The 19,056-nt window shown below is 39.3% G+C and overlaps 1 protein-coding gene across 2 annotated transcripts in view; it reads left to right on the forward strand.

Moving 5' to 3' along the window:
* Positions 1-3,194: 3,194 nt before the first annotated feature.
* The window catches only part of TPP2 (tripeptidyl peptidase 2), a 46,208-nt gene continuing 30,346 nt past the window's right edge, over positions 3,195-19,056 (forward strand). For both annotated transcript variants that reach the window (XM_084299303.1, XM_084299304.1), the window contains exons 1-13: positions 3,195-3,383; positions 8,250-8,378; positions 8,858-8,953; positions 9,294-9,398; positions 10,067-10,191; positions 10,893-11,056; positions 12,046-12,200; positions 12,578-12,654; positions 13,180-13,307; positions 15,213-15,312; positions 16,023-16,171; positions 16,310-16,425; positions 18,010-18,178. In XM_084299303.1, the coding sequence (XP_084155429.1) occupies positions 3,222-3,383; positions 8,250-8,378; positions 8,858-8,953; positions 9,294-9,398; positions 10,067-10,191; positions 10,893-11,056; positions 12,046-12,200; positions 12,578-12,654; positions 13,180-13,307; positions 15,213-15,312; positions 16,023-16,171; positions 16,310-16,425; positions 18,010-18,178 (1,675 nt within the window). In that variant the 5' untranslated portion in view covers positions 3,195-3,221. The remainder of the gene's footprint in view (positions 3,384-8,249; positions 8,379-8,857; positions 8,954-9,293; positions 9,399-10,066; positions 10,192-10,892; positions 11,057-12,045; positions 12,201-12,577; positions 12,655-13,179; positions 13,308-15,212; positions 15,313-16,022; positions 16,172-16,309; positions 16,426-18,009; positions 18,179-19,056) is intronic.

A 19,056-nucleotide genomic window follows, 5' to 3' on the forward strand; every position in this document is an offset into this window, starting at 1 on the left:
GGACCATCTATTCCTATTGTAACCTCAGAATTAAATACCAAAGCTAACTCTCCAACATGAAGTGGGAGTGAGGAGGGACCTTTACTGAACACCTCAGTAATTAATGAACTCACTTGGAATATTGAAGTCCCTCCCTTGCCTAATGTGTTTTGATTAACAGCCTTTGCCCCTGGTCTAACTAGTAGGCTCATTCGTCCTTCCAACATGTTGCAACTGAGGCAAGGTTGAAAGATGATATAAGTGGGTGAAATCTGTAACCCAGAGATCAAGGTAGTTGCTTGCAAGTGAATTTTAAGAGTTCTTGTGCTCAGCTCCAATTGATACTTTGCATAGAATAATTCAGTGTTAATTAGAGAAAGAATGAAAACCCCAGTATTCCTGCATCCATGTCAATGCCTGCACTAGCAAGATACTGGGTCATGTTGCCTCTTGTTCACTTTGGGATGTTTCTATGCAAAACAGAAAAGGCTGACTCAGAGAAAACCCTGCAGCATCCAGAGCTTTTAGTCTGCAAGCTCAGACAGAAGAGAGATCAGAACACAAGCATCCAACTTCTGGATGAAACTTCAGGCAGAAGACACAGCAAGTATCCTCAACATCCTTGTCTGAAGCATGTTAGGGCTGCTCATGAAATCAAAGGGGATTGTCTCATTTCTGTGCCCTAGCAGGCCTAGCGCTAACAAGGTAGAGAACTGCACAGTGCTGTCAAGACTGAAGCAGCTTTACTGATTCTCAGAAGCAGACACAGAAGCCCACCTACTCTGGTAGGAGTGGCTTTAATGCTGCTGTCCAAATCAGACTGTCCCATCACAGCAGGAAACCTGTAAACAACATCTTTGGCAGTGGTAGCACGTTTTTGCTAAAGCACATGATAGACTCTTTACCCAGTAGTGTTCAGAGAGCATGCTGTCACACATGCTTCTCATCCAGTGACCGGGAAGCCACACTGGATGGAAAATGCTCATGAGGTTTGCCATCCTCAGAGATGAAGCTGGATGGAGTACCACTTGCCTACAGAAATCAAGCTACCTGTAGCTGTTTAGATGTTGTGAGGAGGCCTAAAACTCATTTCACAGTAGAAGAATAATTAGGGAAAATGAGCAGCCATGGCTTTCACTGCTTTCAAAGACATCTGCAAATCATGTGCAACTTTCAAAATCCGGGTCCTGGGACGTGGCAGCTGTTGCTTACTCTTTTGCTTTGGCTCACTCCCCAGATTCACATACAAACAGCCGAAATGGTTCCTAATATGGGGATATGAATCTATTTAATGCAGCGAACCCAGATGAACTGCTGTATAAACTTAGATCCCAAGAGAAGCTAAATCATTATTCTAATGACCAAACCATATTGTTTCAAGAAGCTTTGAGAAAAACTCTTGAGTTTTCAATATGGCAGCTTTACTTTTGCCTTTACTTTTGCAGAACAGCAAGAGTATTACTCATTGCAAAACAAAGCTCTGTTTATTTAATTCAGAACATTAGATACAGTAAGATTAGTCAATGTTGAGAGTATTACTCTTATAAAACAAATGTGCTGCAGACTTATTGTAAAAAGCCATAGAACCAAACCAAACATTAGAAACATGAGAAGCTCAGAATTAAATGTACCATTCAAGAAAAAATCTCTTTTTTTTCAGATCTGCAAAGGCTCAGTAGGATGCACAGCCTTAACCTTAACCCAGTATCACAACACATAGCATTTGTATTAAAACATGGTTATGAGTTTTAAAGACTGTAAATTAAATCTGTTTTTTCTTTCTTCTCTCTTGGTACTGTTTCAATCTGTTAAAAGCTGTTTGGCACACCTTCCTCATATTCTGATTTTTCCTGTAGAACCTGCCTTGCTACTTGGCAGTGCACACCACTGAGTTACAGCTATGTGTACAGTTAATGTGCCCGATAATTAGATGATTTGTTTGTGATATAACTCTGAGATGAAGGCAATAGAACAGTGCAGAAATTTTCAGAGTTAGTAATAAATGTCTCTGAATTGCAACATACAGCTTGTGTATTGCATGTGATATGAAATATTTTGAGAATTTGATGTACTTGGATGTCTCAAAATGTATTAGAATTGGAAATATTTGACTTCTGATGATCTGAATGTGCTGCCAGAAATGCAAGTATCTCCCATTGATTTGTATTAGCAATGACGCATAGAAGGAAAACTAAACCCAAACAGGCAATAAATTAGATGTAACCCAAGTGAATAATGATATTGTCAGAATAATTGTCTCCCGAAGTAAGATCAGTCAGTGTTTTATATAATCCTAAAAAATCTGAATATGGCTATCACACACCAGCAGTATTCTAAGAAACAGTCAATCATATGATATCTAGACATCAGAATTCAAAATTTTGACTTTTGATTGAAAGCCAAACAGGGAAGCAGATGGAGCTCCACAGTAAGTACATACAGTACAGCTTTGACTCTTATATATATATAAACATATGTATATATATAGTACGCACTTTTAAAGGCAGTGCTTTTCGGGTTTATCTTGGTATTTTATGTGAATAAAAATTCTGTAGATTTCTAAGGCTGGAAGACCTTGATGAGCTGGAAGACATTGCCAATGGCAGCCCAGAAAATAAGGAAAAAGCATAATGTATACCACTGTTTGCTGGGAAAACCAAACCAAACCAGAACTCAGAAAAGCACCAGTCCCCTTTTGTTCATGGGGAGCACGACACCCAGATAAATCCTTTTTTGTCCTCTCCCCTGAGCAGAAACCTGCCTGGGGAAGGCAGACACCAAAAGATTGTGCCCTTGCGGCCTGTTGAAGCAGGTAAGCAGGCTGGGGCCAGGCTCTGTGAGCGGAATGGATTTTCCGTGGGTTTGTCATAGGTTTGGTTTCTGTCCCTCTGCAGCTGATTTTGTTTGTTTGCAGGTTTATTAACAATCAGGAAGGCTTGGAGCGCAGCTTTAAAGACCCTCTTGGAAGCGGGCGTTTTCCCTTGGCAACCCCACCAAAAATTTTATTTTGGCGCTTCGGGTAGTCAAGGGGGGCGGGTATGAAGAGATTGGGAAGGAATGAATAAATAAATAAATAAACGAAACACACAAAGCATCTCCACATCCCCTTTATTAACAACCAGGCGGCGGCGGGCGCAGCCCCGGGCCGCTCTATCCCCGCGTCCCCTCAGCGGGGCGCATGCGCAGGGCGCGGCTCCGCCTCCCCGCCCCAGCGCGGCCCGGCCTGGGCCTGCCCTCGCGTGATGGCGGCCGCCGCCGAGGAGCCGTTCCCCTTCCACGGCCTCCTGCCCAAGAAGGAGACCGGCGCCGCCGCCTTCCTCGCCCGCTTCCCGGACTTCGACGGCCGGGGGGTGCTGCTGGCTGTGCTCGACACCGGCGTGGACCCGGGGGCGCCGGGCATGCAGGTAACGGCCGGCGGAGCGCCCTGAGTCAGCGCCGGCAGCCGGGCAGGGCAGGGCCGGGCCGCCCTCGGGCCGGGGTGGGCTGCTGGGGAGGAGGGGGGGGGGGGGTATTTCTTTATCGTTTGTTTATTAACGCTTCTTTATCGTGGAGCTTCTCCGTGGGTTTTTATGTCACCGCTGCTCGTGGGTTCTTGCCAGCGTGTTTCCGAGCAGAGGTGGCGAGGGAAGCCTCGAGAAATGGCCCGCACGCGACCCGCCTGGGTGTCGGGGCCTTTGTGTGAGCCGAGCGGCGCTGGGCTCTGCCCTTTGTTTGGCACGGGTTTTGTCTCAAGTGCCCTGGGGCAGGGACCTGGCCCTGGCGTGGGTTTAGTCCAGCATTCCTAACTGATGCACTTCTGAAGAGTAACAGGGTTAGCGAGGAAGGCATCTGGGGTGGGACTGGGCAGCTGCTGTGACTTAGTTCAGTGAAGCTGGACTGAAGCTAGCCAAAAGCTAAACAAAAAGCAAACGAGCTACTCTCTAGTCTGTCTGTGTCACTGATAAAAGGCAGGTTTGTAGAAGTGTATGTAAATGGGATGTGCATAGTTGTGAAGTTAAACGTGAAAGCAAAATGCCTCAGAGGTCGTAAATAGGAGTGGTGAACCAAAAAAGCATGAGTTCGTGGGCAATAAGGGGATGCTTTACTTTGGCATGGGTTAAAGAAAATAGGTATGGTCAAGGCTGAGATCATGAGGGTTCATAATAATCCCTTAAAGTCTGAGGTTATCTCATTTCGTTATCTGGAAGATAAAATATTAGGGAGTGAAGCAAAAGATTTGTAGAACTTTGGAAAAAGAAATACAACTTCCAGTGGATGAAAGTGAATTTCAGGGGGTGTTAGCTGGATGCACATTGTTGATCTACACAATGTGGCAGCTTATTGCACGGGGTGTGGGGAATTACAAGGGAGATGCAGGCAGTGCATGCTCTGAAACATAGCTTCATAAATGTTGCTTCATTAGGAGGATGTCCTCACTCTTCAGTGAACCAGGCAATTTACGTTCTGCCTCCCAAGAATAAGGCGGTATCCTGGGGCGAGACAGCATGCTGCACAGTAGGAGCAGCCATGTGGTGGCATGTGGTTTCCAGCCTTGGGATGACTTTTCCCTCCTGCCCTCTTCTCTGCTGCTGCTTTTTCTTGCTGTCTGACTTGCTGCTGGTTCTCAGTGTGGTATGGTGTTAGAACTTGGAGAATTGAGTCGATTGTTTAAAGCAAAAAGAGGGCACTATATGCAGCACGGTTAATAGGCATTGCATCTTTTAGTGGAAGTTACTGTCAATAATAATTAAAGGCCAAAATGAGCTGTCCTGTTTTGAGTGTAGTGGGGTTCTTAGTCAAAACAAAAACAAAGGTCATGTTTTGCTGCTCCACAGTGTCTCATTCTTAGGTAGGTTTCCTTTGCTTGTTATTTCATGCTTTGGTTTGTCAACACCAGTAATGTAAATGCGAAGCATGCAGTCAGTTGCCGAGGGACAGAATGATTTAGGGTATGACAGAGAAGCACCTTTATGTTTACATTCTTCCCTGGACATTTGCTGCTATACAGATGTTAGTTACTGGGCTTAACAAACCTACTTGCATCAGCTGTATTTTTCTGTTGGTTTTCTTGCTTTGCTACGTAAAATGTTAATCCAGCTTGTACTTATTTTCCTTTCCTTTCTGAATGTCTAGTAGCCAGTGTCCTCAAGTGAACTTTCTCACCTAGACTTCCATTGCTTTGCACTCTGCGTGTTGTCACCAACTCACAGTTCAGTTTGTCAGCTTCTTACATGCTGTTTTCTTCCCCTCTCAGCAGAATCTGTTTCCTAGCTTTATCTGCCAAATCCTGGCTCTTGATTCCTCATTAAGGCACAGTACCTGATGAAATTTTGTGTGGGCGCGGAAGTTTAATGGAGAGTTGTGGTTGTATATGTGTTGTCTTTGTTCATCCCCAGCCTGTCATTTCCCTGTTGCTGCTGTTGCTTCTTGCCGTATTTCACGATAGATAAGTTGTATGGTTGGATAAAAGTATGCTCAAATGCATCTGGCTTTGCCTTTTTCATGCAGCATCATCACAGGGAGTGGTATTCCTGAACTTTTCTTATATGCATCAGCTGCCAGGATTATACATATGCTTTATTTTTGAAGTGTTCAACTTACTTCTTCATGTGTTTTAGAGTCAGAGTTAACATGAAACCACATTTTTGAAACTTCAATAAAAATGTATAAACAACAAAATCATTCTGTAATTAACAAGTAGATTTTTTTTTCAAATGATTGTGGCAAAACCATGATAGTAAAAGTACAATTGTGGTTTTTTTATGGATTTTTTTTTTTTTAAATTTCATTGCATAGAAATTTTCAGTTTTTTGAATTTTATTGCAAGATGTATTGAAATATACCTCCTGTCTATAATACATTCAGTACTTCAGGATTCTCTGATCAGACAAGGAAATTGACCAAGTTCACATTGATTTAATTTTTACCCTTGGAAACACAGGACCTGAAAGAACAGTTGAAATCTGAGTTTCACTGTAGCATTGCTATTGGTGGGCAGTATGCCAAGCAGCAGCTCATGTCCGCAGAAGAACCCGTATCAGTTGCTTGCGGTGAATGACTGACTGTCTGGATCGCTGCCACTAGGAGTTGAACCTTGGACCTTTGCAACTGAAATGCTCACTTCTCTGTGGCTGACTGAAAGACTCCGATTTGTTGATTGTAATGGCGCAAGCACACGTGTGTGTTTGGATCTGCTATTCAGCGGGAAGACAAAGAGCTGCATAGCGTAGAAATTGCACATAGCATTTCTGGAGTGGCTGCGAAACAACCTTCAAAACTACCCAAGCTCACTACGGCATAAATTGGTGTTCGGGCCACCTGTTGCGGTATAACTTGTCTGCTTCGCACACGTCACCTCGGATTATGTTTTCGTACTTGTTTTCTTGTGCTTTGATCACTGAACAGCTTATTTTTCAACACGCCTCTAACTGAAGTGTCTGATTCGAATAATCTGTTGCTTTATTAGTGAAGCAGCTCTTGACTTCCCTGTGAGTGGAGGCAGGCATCTGAAGGCATTAATTACAAACACAAGAAAATTTTACTTTGTGTGAAAGCCTGTGCACTGAATTGCCCAAGTGTGTTTTCCCTGCTGCGTAATGCCTGTTCAGCAGATGTTTTAGAAGGTTAACTTGGTTTTAGTGGTTTTTGTAACTCAACATGAATTTCTACGAACAGACTAGCAGTGGTGGTTTCTGCAATGAGAGCTGTTTGTTACCTTCTGGGAAATAGGAATCAATGCCCTGTTTGTACTTGTTGCAGTTGTTTTCAACAACTATTAAACCTGTTTTTTACTGGGGGGGGGGGGGTGAGGGACCATTGTTTGCTGCTTTGTGTTGATTTAAACCACAGGAGTTTGAGACTTTGGAGTACTTGTCCGTATTTGTTGAGGTGTGATAAAAGCCTGATAATTGTCTTTTTGACAGCAGGGTTGACTTATGAAATTCTTTGATCGTGTTGTTCATTTCTGGTGGCTGGAATCCACAATTCCAGAGCATGATTTGTGCAAAACTACCTGCCGTGTGCGTTATGTATAGGATCAAGACTATTCATAGAGCATGAAAGTAAAAATACCAAATATTTAAGCAGTGGAAAACAGCAAGTGGTGCCACAGTCCTGAACAGGAAGCTTTTTTTTCCCCCTGCTTTTGGTACAGTTATTATATAGGAGATGTTTGTTTTATTTATCAATCTTTAATGCAGACCTGTAAAACTAGGTGCTTATGGCCAATTCCAGTTATCCTTCAAGCAGCTACTTCTGCATATGGAACAGTTTATTTGCTCAGTAAATTGATCTAATAGGCGAAGCATGTTATTACAAGAAGATAGCGTTGAATATTTTTGCCAAATGTGTAAGGGTCTTAGTCATACTCTTGGTAACAACAGTGTAGTAGGTTCCTCTAGGTGGACAGGGCTATAGGTGTGTCAGTGGTTTCTTTATTTTGCTGTATATCTTGTAAAAAAACTGTTTGCCCTGCTAACTATATTCTTTCTCAGAAGTCATTAGAAGTCAAATGGTGTGTCATTCTTCAATGCTATGTGATATTTTCCTTCACTTCTGAAGCTCCTTGTATTGCTACTCTCTGATCCGTTTGATTCTTTCCCCTTAAAAACACATCATCGTGTCTCCCTGTGGTTGGGTAGACTTGGACTCTTTCCCAGTAGGAAAACTGGACCTGCCGTAATGTCCATTGGGGCTAGTTTTCATTTAACTGGAGAAGGCTTTGAAGCTGTGTTCCTAAATTCTGCCTAGCAAGTCAGTTCTCCTTTCTCCTCACTCCGGTAAAACTATACCTTATAAAGTATTAGGTATATATAGCTTTAGCTCTTAGCACTTCACATTTAATAAAATATGAGACAGAGTCCTTGTTACAGAAAAATAAGATGATTATAGTCTGAGTTCATGCTAGATTTATGCTCAGTTAAGACTCCAGCTTGTAACTGCATGTAGTTCAGTACCTTTCATCTTGCTAGGTTTGTGCTGTCATTACTGTAAAACTTGGCTGGAGCAGTAGGATGAAAGCAATGTTGCCAATCACTGGAACATAAATGGTGGTTTTTGCAAATAGCAGTTTTGCAAATCAAGGGAAGATTTATAAGCCAGGAAGATAGGCGTGTTACTCTTAGCTCGAGATTTCACTGCTTTCAAGCTGTTTTTAAGTCCTTCTGTTAAAGATTAGGTGGTTAATAAAGTTACTTGATATTCTTATTAACAAAAAATAAAACAAAAATAATGATTTGTATGCTAGAGGCTAATTAACTGAACTTTCAATTTTTCTGTGCTTTCATTTTCAGATTACAACTGATGGGAAGCCCAAGATAGTTGATATAATTGATACAACAGGCAGTGGTGATGTAACTACATGTACCATTGTAGAACCTAAAGATGGGGAAATTATTGGTCTTTCCGGAAGATCCTTAAAGGTGAGAATTTGTGTGGTGGTACAGAGAGGCATCTACCAGCTTTTCTCTGAATTTTACGTGGAATTGATTGTAAGAGTGAATCTGTTGGTCTCTTTTCCTGTTGTTATCAAGGATAATGGTTCTGGTCTGCTGAGGGCCTAAGCTACACCAAGATTAGAAGTTAAACACTCAGATGTTTGTCCCTGTCAAACTCTTAGTAACTCTTGATGACAGTGTTTCTCCTTGTTGATAGTACTATTAGTGCCCTAGATCTCTACCTAAAATGGGGAGCTGTGTTTTGAAAGTACAGTGGGCAGCAGATAAAGATGTTCTGACTGCAGTGCCACATTAATTGATAATGATTTATGATATACATAAAGTATAGTCTGTTCTGCTAAGCTCCCTTACACAGTAGTGGTTTGGTTGTTGTTTGCTTATGTTTTTTTGTTTGTTTGTAATGCCATTAGTTAACCTGTTTCTGCATTAATTTTTTTTTTTAGATTCCAGCAAACTGGGTAAATCCTTCAGGCAAATATCACATTGGCATAAAAAACGGTTATGACATCTATCCTAAAGCTCTTAAAGAGAGGATTCAGGTAAGAAAGCACATTCTGCTTTTGGTGTATAGTCATACTTCACTGTTCTGATGTGGAAATTTTTCAGAAAACTACAACATGTGCCAGAGGTTGAGAGGTGTTCTTAACCTGATTTCTGTGAAGTTCGTCACATCAGGTGGTCAAGTGGTCCTCCTTAAATAGGTCCATTGAGGCAAAAAGTCTAGAAATTACTGATACCTGTTTTTCCTGTGTAGCAATTGTTTACTTCCAATATTACACTGAACCTTTTAAACATTGTGTCTCAAATCAGAACTTGCAAATGGCTTTGTAGTCTTCATACTTTGACATATGTATTGAGGAACAGAGTTTTATATTACAGAAGGAACGCAAGGAAAAGCTCTGGGATCCTCTTCACAGGCTGGCTCTAGCAGAGGCCTGCAGGAAACAAGAGGAATTTGATGCTGCTCATAGTTCTCCCTCCCAGGTTAGTGTGCTTCTAAATAAGTTTGTAAACGTGTTGTTTATGATTTGTTCCCGGTTGAGAGGATTCAAATATTTTTATTACATGAGTGAAAGAAAGACACTTCTGATAATTTACAAGTACATCTTCTGACTGATTTTAAAATAAATGGATGGGTGGTTTGATTTGCCTAAAGTTGTTGACTTGCTAAACTTGTTGTCAAATATGAAAAGAGTGTTAGTTCAAATACGAAGTACCATATTTTATTAAGTTTTATTTTTAATTCTAGATGGTAGCCTCAAAAAAAAAAAGTTGTTCTTAAAGTTGGAATCTTCTAAACATGCTTTCTTTTGTAAGCTAAATACTTTTTTGTTGAAGTATCAGACGTTCTTTCAGGCAGTTCCATATCATTTAACAATCTGTAGAAAAAATAATGGCATTAAATATGATAGTTAGAGAAGTTGGAAATAACTATACATGCCATGCCAAGAATAAATAGTGCATTGGTGGAGACCATTGAGCTTCTAGATATTTGTGACTTCTGTGATAGTCCTGCATTTTTGTTGAAGTAGTGGAACAAATGCATAGTGTTAGAGTGATAAGCCATATTCCTTTCTGATTTATACCTGCACAGTAGTGATTTTAGAAAGATTTTAGAAATATTCTTAACTGTGTTTTTATTGTCTTGTTAGGTAAATAAGCTAATAAAGGAGGAACTTCAAAATCAAGTGGAACTGTTAAATTCTTTTGAGAAAAAATATAGTGATCCTGGCCCAGTATATGATTGTTTAGTATGGAATGATGGTGAGACCTGGAGGTAAATATCTCAGCTTGTCTAAAATGTCTTGATTCACATATAAATCAACAGGTTGCATTAAGGAGTGTGTTGATTTTTACATCCGTCTTTGTAGAGGGCTTAAAATTTGCTTTAAAGTAACCCTACTATATCATGATAAAGTTTTGATCTTAAATGAAGATAGAATTAAGTCTTACTAAAATCAATACAGTTCTGTGTTTAAACTTGTGGGATTTTCCTCTGAGGCAAAGAATAAAATTGCTTTGAGCATCCATTGGAAGTAGGAAATAAATAATTTAAAAAGGCATAAATTTCCCTGCACAAGCTTCAGAATGTATTATGTCATTTTTCTTGACGATTAGTGTATCGTACAAACCAGTAGCTAAGACTTAAAATATTTGTGTACTCTGGTACTGAACAGCTAGCTTTCCTAAAATTTCCTCAAAGAAAAAAAAATCCATATGCTGGCTTCACTTAGAGATGTATTTTGAATTTAGTAGCATCTGAAAATCAGTTTAGAGAACTTTGTTTCTGGATCAGTGAAAGGCTGGGTTTACAGTGATCCTTATGGGTCCCTTCCAACTCATTCTATGATTCTAGGTAAGATACCATAAACACAGGACCAGGCCTGTTCAAGCATTTGTGTTGCTCCTGTATGAAGAAGAATACCTGGAAGTATTTAGCAGATGGAAAATTACCTTTTTTGTTGTTGTTGTCAACAGAGCCTGCATAGATACAACTGAGAGTGGTGATTTAAGCAGCTGTACGGTACTGAGAACCTACAAAGAGGCTCAGGAATATGGATCTTTTGGAACATCTGAAATGTTGAATTATTCCGTGAATATATATGATGATGGAAACCTTCTTTCCATTGTGACAAGTGGAGGTAACTGAAAATAATGTTAAGAAAACTTTGTTGCAATGACTTAAGGCGGTTTATTAATATAGCACTCACTACTAAGGAATTAAAAATCGGTATTCAGATTTCCTGTGGTAAACCCATAAGGACATCATGTTACTAAACTTGCTTGCATTTTTGTTTCTGAAAGTCTTTTTATCCATATGTTTGTATACATAGTGTATTTATAGTTAGTTACACTAAGGTGTTCATGTATCTTACTGGCGTACAATTAAAGTAGTGAACTGTATTTCAAATAAGTTTTTTTGTTTTGTTCTTAAATATAGGGTGGTTACTGAATTTCATTACTGTCCTTTGTGCTTTTATAATTTAAGAATCTTAATTAAAACATCTGTGATGTGCACCTTAGTTTTTATTTCAGTTTATCTGAACTTCTATGTGATGGCAGATGTCACTAGCTGTAGCTCCAACTGCTCTCATCCCATGTTTGTACGTTCTGTGTACAATCCTATTTTGTTTTGGAAATATCCTGAGTGGTTAAGGTAGTATGGATGTATTTGATTTTAAAAACATTCTAATTTCTTATGAAACTGTCTTATCTTAGTAGAACTACAGAAACAGTTCTGGTTTCTAAATAAGTAATAATGTTGTGAAATTCCTTTTTATAGTTACGTGCAGTTTTAATTCTAATTCTTTTTTTAAGCCCTACTACCTGGGTATTTTAGATAAAATTTTTGTAACTTTTGAGTAGGAAAAGTTGGGCCTGTCAGGTAACTTCTGTTAGTGGAGTTAATTAGTTAATATTTCCTTCTCTTATCCTGTCTCCCTCAAAAGCTGTTTTTGTTTTGCAAATTGCTGTTCTTTACTGGCCTCTTGTCTCTTAGTATAATGCAACTCTATTTAAATGTAATTTGTATTATAGTTCAGTAAATGAAAATGAATTGAGCAACAGTGTATTAAATTAATATAAATAAAGTTCAATAAACACAGAGTGCTATGGCTTCTCATTTGCTCAGGAGCACATGGAACACACGTGGCTAGTATCGCAGCTGGATACTTTCCAGAAGAACCAGAAAGAAATGGTGTGGCTCCTGGGGCTCAGATTCTTGCAATCAAGATTGGTGATACAAGACTAAGTACAATGGAAACTGGCACTGGTCTAATAAGAGCTGTGGGTATTTAACTGGATAAATTATTAATCTCAGCAGTTTAACTTAATTGTAGAATACTGTGGAACGCTTTCTGCTTCAGTTGTTTATAGGTTGTTTTTTATTGTCCTATTTTATTACCAGCTTTAAAAAAAAAATAAGTTTTCAGACATATCTTGAGACTAGAGTATAGAAGGTTGTTCAAGGACTGGGGTTTTTGTTCTTTTTGGTTATATGGAAAATGACTTTTTAATGTAATTTACTTCAGTCACTATGTTTTGTAGAGTCAAAAGAAATAATTCCTTTTCTGTAGATCGGTTTAAGGAAACATTCTTTGCTTTTCCATAACTGACTTATTCTAGATTAATATGTATTTTCATTTTTCTTTTTACTTTATTAGATGATAGAAGCAATAAAATACAAATGTGATCTTGTCAACTATAGCTATGGAGAGGCAACACATTGGCCAAATTCTGGGTAAGTGCTGCAGTGGTTAGTATAAAAAGCATTAACAATATGGAAGTGGAATTCAAAGGTTTGGTTTTGTGTAAATGTTCTGTCATTAAGAATGAATTGTGCAGGCCCAATTGATTTACTCTTCTAAATATCTTCAAAAATTAACTAAACATACTGAAAGTGCTATGGGTTTGTAATACAAGGAGTATTTTAGAATACTAAAGAATTCTTTTGGTGGAAACACCACACAATCTGTGTTGTTTTTTTGTTCGGTGTGCTTTTTGTTTGTTTGGGTTTCGTATTTCATACTTTGGGTTTTCATATTTTAAACTTAATGTTGCTACATGATTGTTACTCCCTTTTAAAATAGAATATATTTTTTGTGGATAACTTCAGTACTGGAAACAGCTTTGCCTGATACGGGAAGCAGAGAAAAATATTCCTCTGACTGGTCCTGCAGAGATTCTGCTTAGGAATTGTGGTGGTTTTCCTATGTAGGGGGGAAAAAACCCATATTGTTGATTAAAGACTTTTCTCTTACTTTAGGAGAATTTGTGAAGTAATTAATGAAGCAGTGTGGAAACACAACGTAATCTATGTTTCAAGTGCAGGAAATAATGGTCCTTGCCTTTCTACAGTCGGATGTCCTGGTGGCACTACATCTAGTGTAATAGGTACGTCACCACCACCTCCTCCCCAACCCATCTCGCCTCCTACACGCCCCCCCCACCCCCCAAAAAAAAAAAAAAAAGAAAAGACGGGATTCAGCTTCTGTCCGGTCAATCTGTGCACTTCTGTTACATGTTTGGGATCACAAATTGATTGCTATACTAAATCTAAAAAAATTCTCAAATACTACTGGCCTACAAGATTAATCTTAAGGGAGGCATTTACAGTATGGTTAGGTATAGAAATTTTAGATTATCTTCTTACACTTCAAGAACTTAGCTATGCAGAAAACAGGTGGTGGAGGCAGATGATGTAGATTTGATATGTCTTTGTGTAAAATTTGGAAAATAAATCTTTGTGGTCTGATCTATCTGAAGAGCACAGAATGTTTCTTTTTAACTGTAACGGTCTAATCACATCGCTTGCACCTTTAGTTGTTTGTAAATGTAACTAGTAAAAATATTAGCAAGTTTGATTGTCATTTGTCTCCTGAAAAGTCCTGTAATACATCCTGAATTGTCAGAAATGCAGTTCTAGATGGTCTGTCTGCCTTCATCAGATATCCTGGTACGCTCTCCTTCTATTTGGAGTGAAGTGTATCTTTTTATTTTGGTTATCAGATAACCCTGTGAAATGACCTAGACAAATCCTTTCCGGAGAATAATCCTTTCAGTTGCAGTGCCACTTCTGTGACAGGCTATTACTGGCTTGGCTTTTAAAGACTTGGCTTTTCAGATGGGCTAGTATGTGTTCTTGGTATTTCAGTAGAAGATTGAGGTACGATACTTAACTAAACCATGTAACTCTCAAGGGTAACTTTTCCTGGTTGTAATCTTGTATAAATGCTCTGGTGCAGCATTACTGCAGTACTCAAGGTACTTGTTAAATCTCTCGTGCAGGCAGTACAGCAGGTAGACTTGAAGGTTTGAGAGAGACTATTTCAGGACATCTAGTAGAATTAACACTTATTGCTTCCTAAAATCTGATTTGCAATTGCTCTGCCAGTGAGCTTGGACAGCTGGGAACTGCATTGGCTTTGCTCTTACGGCACATCAACTCTGTCAATCCAGCTTCTTCGTTGTATAACTCCAGAGACTGGATTTCTTGATCTACAGTTTGCTCCTTGTCCTCCATCTGGAGTGAACAAGATGGGTTTGTTTGAGGGGAAAAACAAAATACAGTTGGCTGGATGGCTTAATTCATGCAGCATGGATGTGGACCATGTCAAATGTGGTTCAGTTAGCCTGGTGTGGTGGTTTCCTACAGTGGTGATAGCGCTTCAGTCGTAACAAGAACAGAGTGTACGATTTGGAACAGTCACCCTGAAAGGATGTAATGTGTTTGCTTGACACTGTTTTAAGAATAAAATTTAGCGGGCTTTCAACTTAGTCATTGACATGTGTTAGGCTCTTTGGACTGATAAACAGGAATATAGTTACTGTCTCATTGCCATGGTAGTTGAGCTGTGTGGATGTGGCCATCTGTTTGAGGTGGAGTGGCTCTGAGCTGTGTGAACATGTGTGAATGATTTCATACAGATTGCTTTGAGGCAGCCTTGTAGTTTGTAACAGTATGAACAGCCAAAATTATTCTTCCCCTCCACCCCAAAAAGGGGGCGGGCGTGTTAGTGATCTGTTGTGAAGTAACTGCAGAAGGTGAATATATACTGTTTTAGTTGAGTAAAAATGAAACTGAAATTATCTGTATTATGTAAGATTTTCTTATTGCACAGCATGGTTATCAGCGTGGCCTTTACACTTGCTTTGTAAAAAAAAATATTTGGACTTAGTAAGATGCAAAAATGTGTGTTTGTCCATTTTAAACATTAAAAAAGTGTTTGGTAATAAACTTAAAACATTTTGGTTTTTTATTACAGCTTCAGCATACATCTAAAATGTTTTTTTTAATAGGTGTTGGTGCCTATGTGTCACCTGATATGATGGTTGCTGAATATTCTTTGAGAGAAAAACTACCAGCAAATCAATATACTTGGTCATCCAGAGGGCCTAGGTAGGTTATGCTAAAAGAAGAAATTAATTACTTTGGGGTTCATATTAAGTTATTCAAAATCTAAAAATTGGTCATTAATACCAGAATGACAATATGTCTTTCCCACAGGAAGAGCGTAGGTAACCTGCTGTTCTTGGAAAGTCTTAACATGTAGGGGGCTGCAGTCAGTCCCTAATGGCTCATCTGTGCCACTCCTTCACAGGTCCCTCTCTGCCCCTGCTCCACGTGAGGTCCCTCCCATGGGATGCCAGCTTTCACAAACTGATCCTGTGGGGGCTGCCCACAGGCAGCAGCTCTTCAAGCACTGCTCCCACACGGCTCCGTACCACGGGTTCCATCCATCCCCCAGGAGCAAACTGCTCCAGCACGGGTCCCCCACAGGTGGGCGGCAGCTCCCCCCAGACCTCTGCTCCTGTGTGGGCTCCTCTCCACGGGCTGCAGCTCTGGCCCGGGGCCTGCTCCTGTGGGGGCAGTTTCAGAAAATTTTGACTGAGAGAACAAGCATAGCTGATGATTAAGTTGACATTTTAAGTTGCAGTTTATGTCATGCTTTGTCTTGGTTTTAATGGGTTAATGTTTTAGTGAATTAATATACTAGATGTTACCTAAACTAAATGTTACCTAAAGCTAAAATTATCTTAAGTGCACGTATAACTTGAAAATAAAGTATGCAGAAAAAATGTTTTTCAACAATTCTGTTTTTACCCCAGCACTGATGGAGCCCTTGGAGTAAGTATCAGTGCCCCTGGAGGTGCTATTGCTTCTGTTCCAAACTGGACTCTGCGAGGAACACAACTCATGAACGGCACATCCATGTCTTCTCCTAATGCATGTGGAGGCATTGCATTAGTACTGTCAGGTAATAGGCTATAATCTTTAATACAGCTGCATAATGTAAAGAGATTATAGCTTTTTTTTTTTTTTTTTTTTAGAGAAAAAGAATCTTACTTGCAAGTTTTTAATTCTTTTCCAGTAATAGCCTTATTTTTAATTTCAGGACTCAAAGCTAATGATATTCATTACACTGTTCATTCTGTCAGAAGAGCCTTAGAAAATACTGCAGTGAAAGCTGAAAACATAGAAGTATTTGCACAAGGACATGGTATTATTCAGGTACTTGCCAGCCAAAAAAAAGGAGGGGGGGAGATGAAGACCAGCATAACAGCCAGTGGAAAAGTGACTAAAAAACAAAGTTTTCTAGATGAGCTCAGACAGCTTGCTCCCATGCTACTTGATTAGCAGATTTGATTCAGAGTGAAGAAGGGAATGTAGTGGGAGGGGAGGAGGAATCAAATATTCCTCTCACTTCTGCATGCAGTTGGTTTCTTTAGAATATGTGTTAACTAGACACATTCCTAGACTGACCAAAAGGGTGTGTGGACATAAAAGTAGGTTGTGGGTTTTTGTCACCCACATACAGATGTGGATGCCTAAATTCTGTCTTAATGTCTGAAAATGTCTTTATGCTGTTGTCAGAGAGCTGAACTTGTTTTTTATAGGCAAAAGCTGGAACTGTAAGTTCTGGGCAATGCAAATAGATACCCACGCTGGTTCACAAAGCGGTACAGCTGCAGTTTTGCAATGACCTTGCTGTGAGTGGGCCTGTGGAAAAATCTGGGCATTCATTGTATCCTGTGGTCTTTTAAGTAGCTTGGAAATCTGCAGTGTAAACCTTTTTATGATAAAGGCATTGTGAATGACACTGTCCCTGTGCATAAGCTGAGGCTCTTAAAGAGCTGCTGCTATGTTTGCCTGCAGTCACTTCTATCCTAGCCAGACAGAGGTACTGAGATTTTTCTGTCATGCTTAATGATGCCAGATATTAAGAGCTTAACCCTAAACTCATGTTCTTCTGATGCTAGAACCCAGTAGCTGATGCCTTCTAAATATATCTGTAATGCTGAGTTTTGTACAGAAGGCAGCATATTGGTGGCCATATCAAATAAAAACATTGCCAAAGAAAAATGAAATGCAGCAGTTGCATCTTATGATTTACTAATCTGTGGTAAAAGCATGTGTTAAAATGTGGTTAAAACTGTGACCTGGGAGACTGAGGCTATACTGCATCTGCTTGTTTCAGAGGAGAGTCCCCTAATCTGATGAAGGTAGCTTGCTGAAGTATAAGAGTGTAAGATTTTTGGAGTCGGTAGAATAGAAAGCGAGGTATAGAAGGGTCTCTTTTCAAAACAGAAAGATGACCTTGTCATCTGAGTTTAAGAGAATAAACAGTCAAATGCTTATTTCACATCATTATATAAATCTTACATGGGCGTCCCATCTTGTTTGTATGTTCAAGTGTTTAACTTACAGTACTGTATAAAAGGTTTAAATGCTTGACTAGTTTTTGCTCCATGTATGAGAAGGAGTGCTGAAGTGGTATTGTAGAACTGGACCTATGTCTTCAGAGTCATCTCTGGAAACCTTTGCTGTGCATCTTCTGATGAATTTATTGCAAAGGGAATTTGTCATATTGTTCCTTTAAATGTTCTCAACTATTTCAGTGTTCCATATGGCAGCTGCATGCTGAAAGTTTTGTCTCATTTTAGTATTGAATATCATGTAATGTAGAATTAGTATGAGCCTAATAGACAGTGTGTTAGTTATTTCACTGCTTGTTGCTACATCTGATGAACGCTGCATGTAGCAGATAATATGCAATCAAGTTGAAATGCGTTAATTTAGAATGTGTTCTAACAGGTTGATAAAGCCTATGACTACCTCATTCAGAATTCATCATTCACAAGTAACATAGGCTTTACTGTTACTGTTGGAAGCAATCGTGGAATCTACCTCAGAGACCCTGCCCAGATAGCTGCACCTTCTGATCATGGGGTTGGCATAGAACCTGTCTTTCCTGAGAATACAGGTAAGAAAGAGCTTGTTTTGTATGAGGAAAAAATGGAATGTAATCTTTAAACGAAAAAAGCCATGACAGTGAGGAGCGGTAGAAGTCTCGTACTATAGAAGGAAAAAATGCAATTCTAAATTTGTTGGTAAATAAAGGCAAGCAAGTAAACAACTTTCCCATTTAATCTTAGGAGTGTTACAATTAAATATCTATGTTTCTGGTGAGTCTGTTGCTTCAAGCTTCCTGTCACTGAAAAAAAGTGTCTCTGCTCTAAAAAAAGTTTGAAGTGAAATTGTGGGACACTGGAAAAATACAGAAAAATCATCAAATATCATCATGTTTCCTGAAATTGTAGAACTTGGGAGATACTTTTGCAGATAACTCTTGACAAAGAATTTACAAAAGAACTTAAGTAATCTCTGGATATTTAAAGACCACAAATTCTAGCTTTGCATTTCGTTCACTAGCTATTAGTGGATCAGCATACATATACCTAAAGGTAATACAGGAATTGATACACGTTTTAGTTATTTATTGATAGGGTAAGGAACTTGTGCCAGTCAAAATAGGTTTGACATCTTTTTTCCATAAACTGGTTTACCACGCTATATTTTACTAAATAACACCTGAGACTCACCTCCATGAGAAATGGAGTTGTATCTTATTCAAAAAATGAACCATATGAGAGCTTGTTACTGAGGTTAGTTCTTTTCCTGTAAACCAGTGATCCAGAAGAAGGTTGGCATGTGACAGTGTGGTGAATTTATTTAGGAGAAGAGATAATGTGAATAAGACAGGTTACTGACTCCGAGTACCATAGTTGTTTGATCCGTTGCATTGCAATCAATATTTTTTTTAAATTGACAATACGACACTGAGAAATAAACTAGTTATAT

The sequence above is a fragment of the Netta rufina genome (assembly GCF_964035555.1).
Source record: "Netta rufina genome assembly, chromosome: 1".
NCBI lineage: Eukaryota > Metazoa > Chordata > Aves > Anseriformes > Anatidae > Netta > Netta rufina.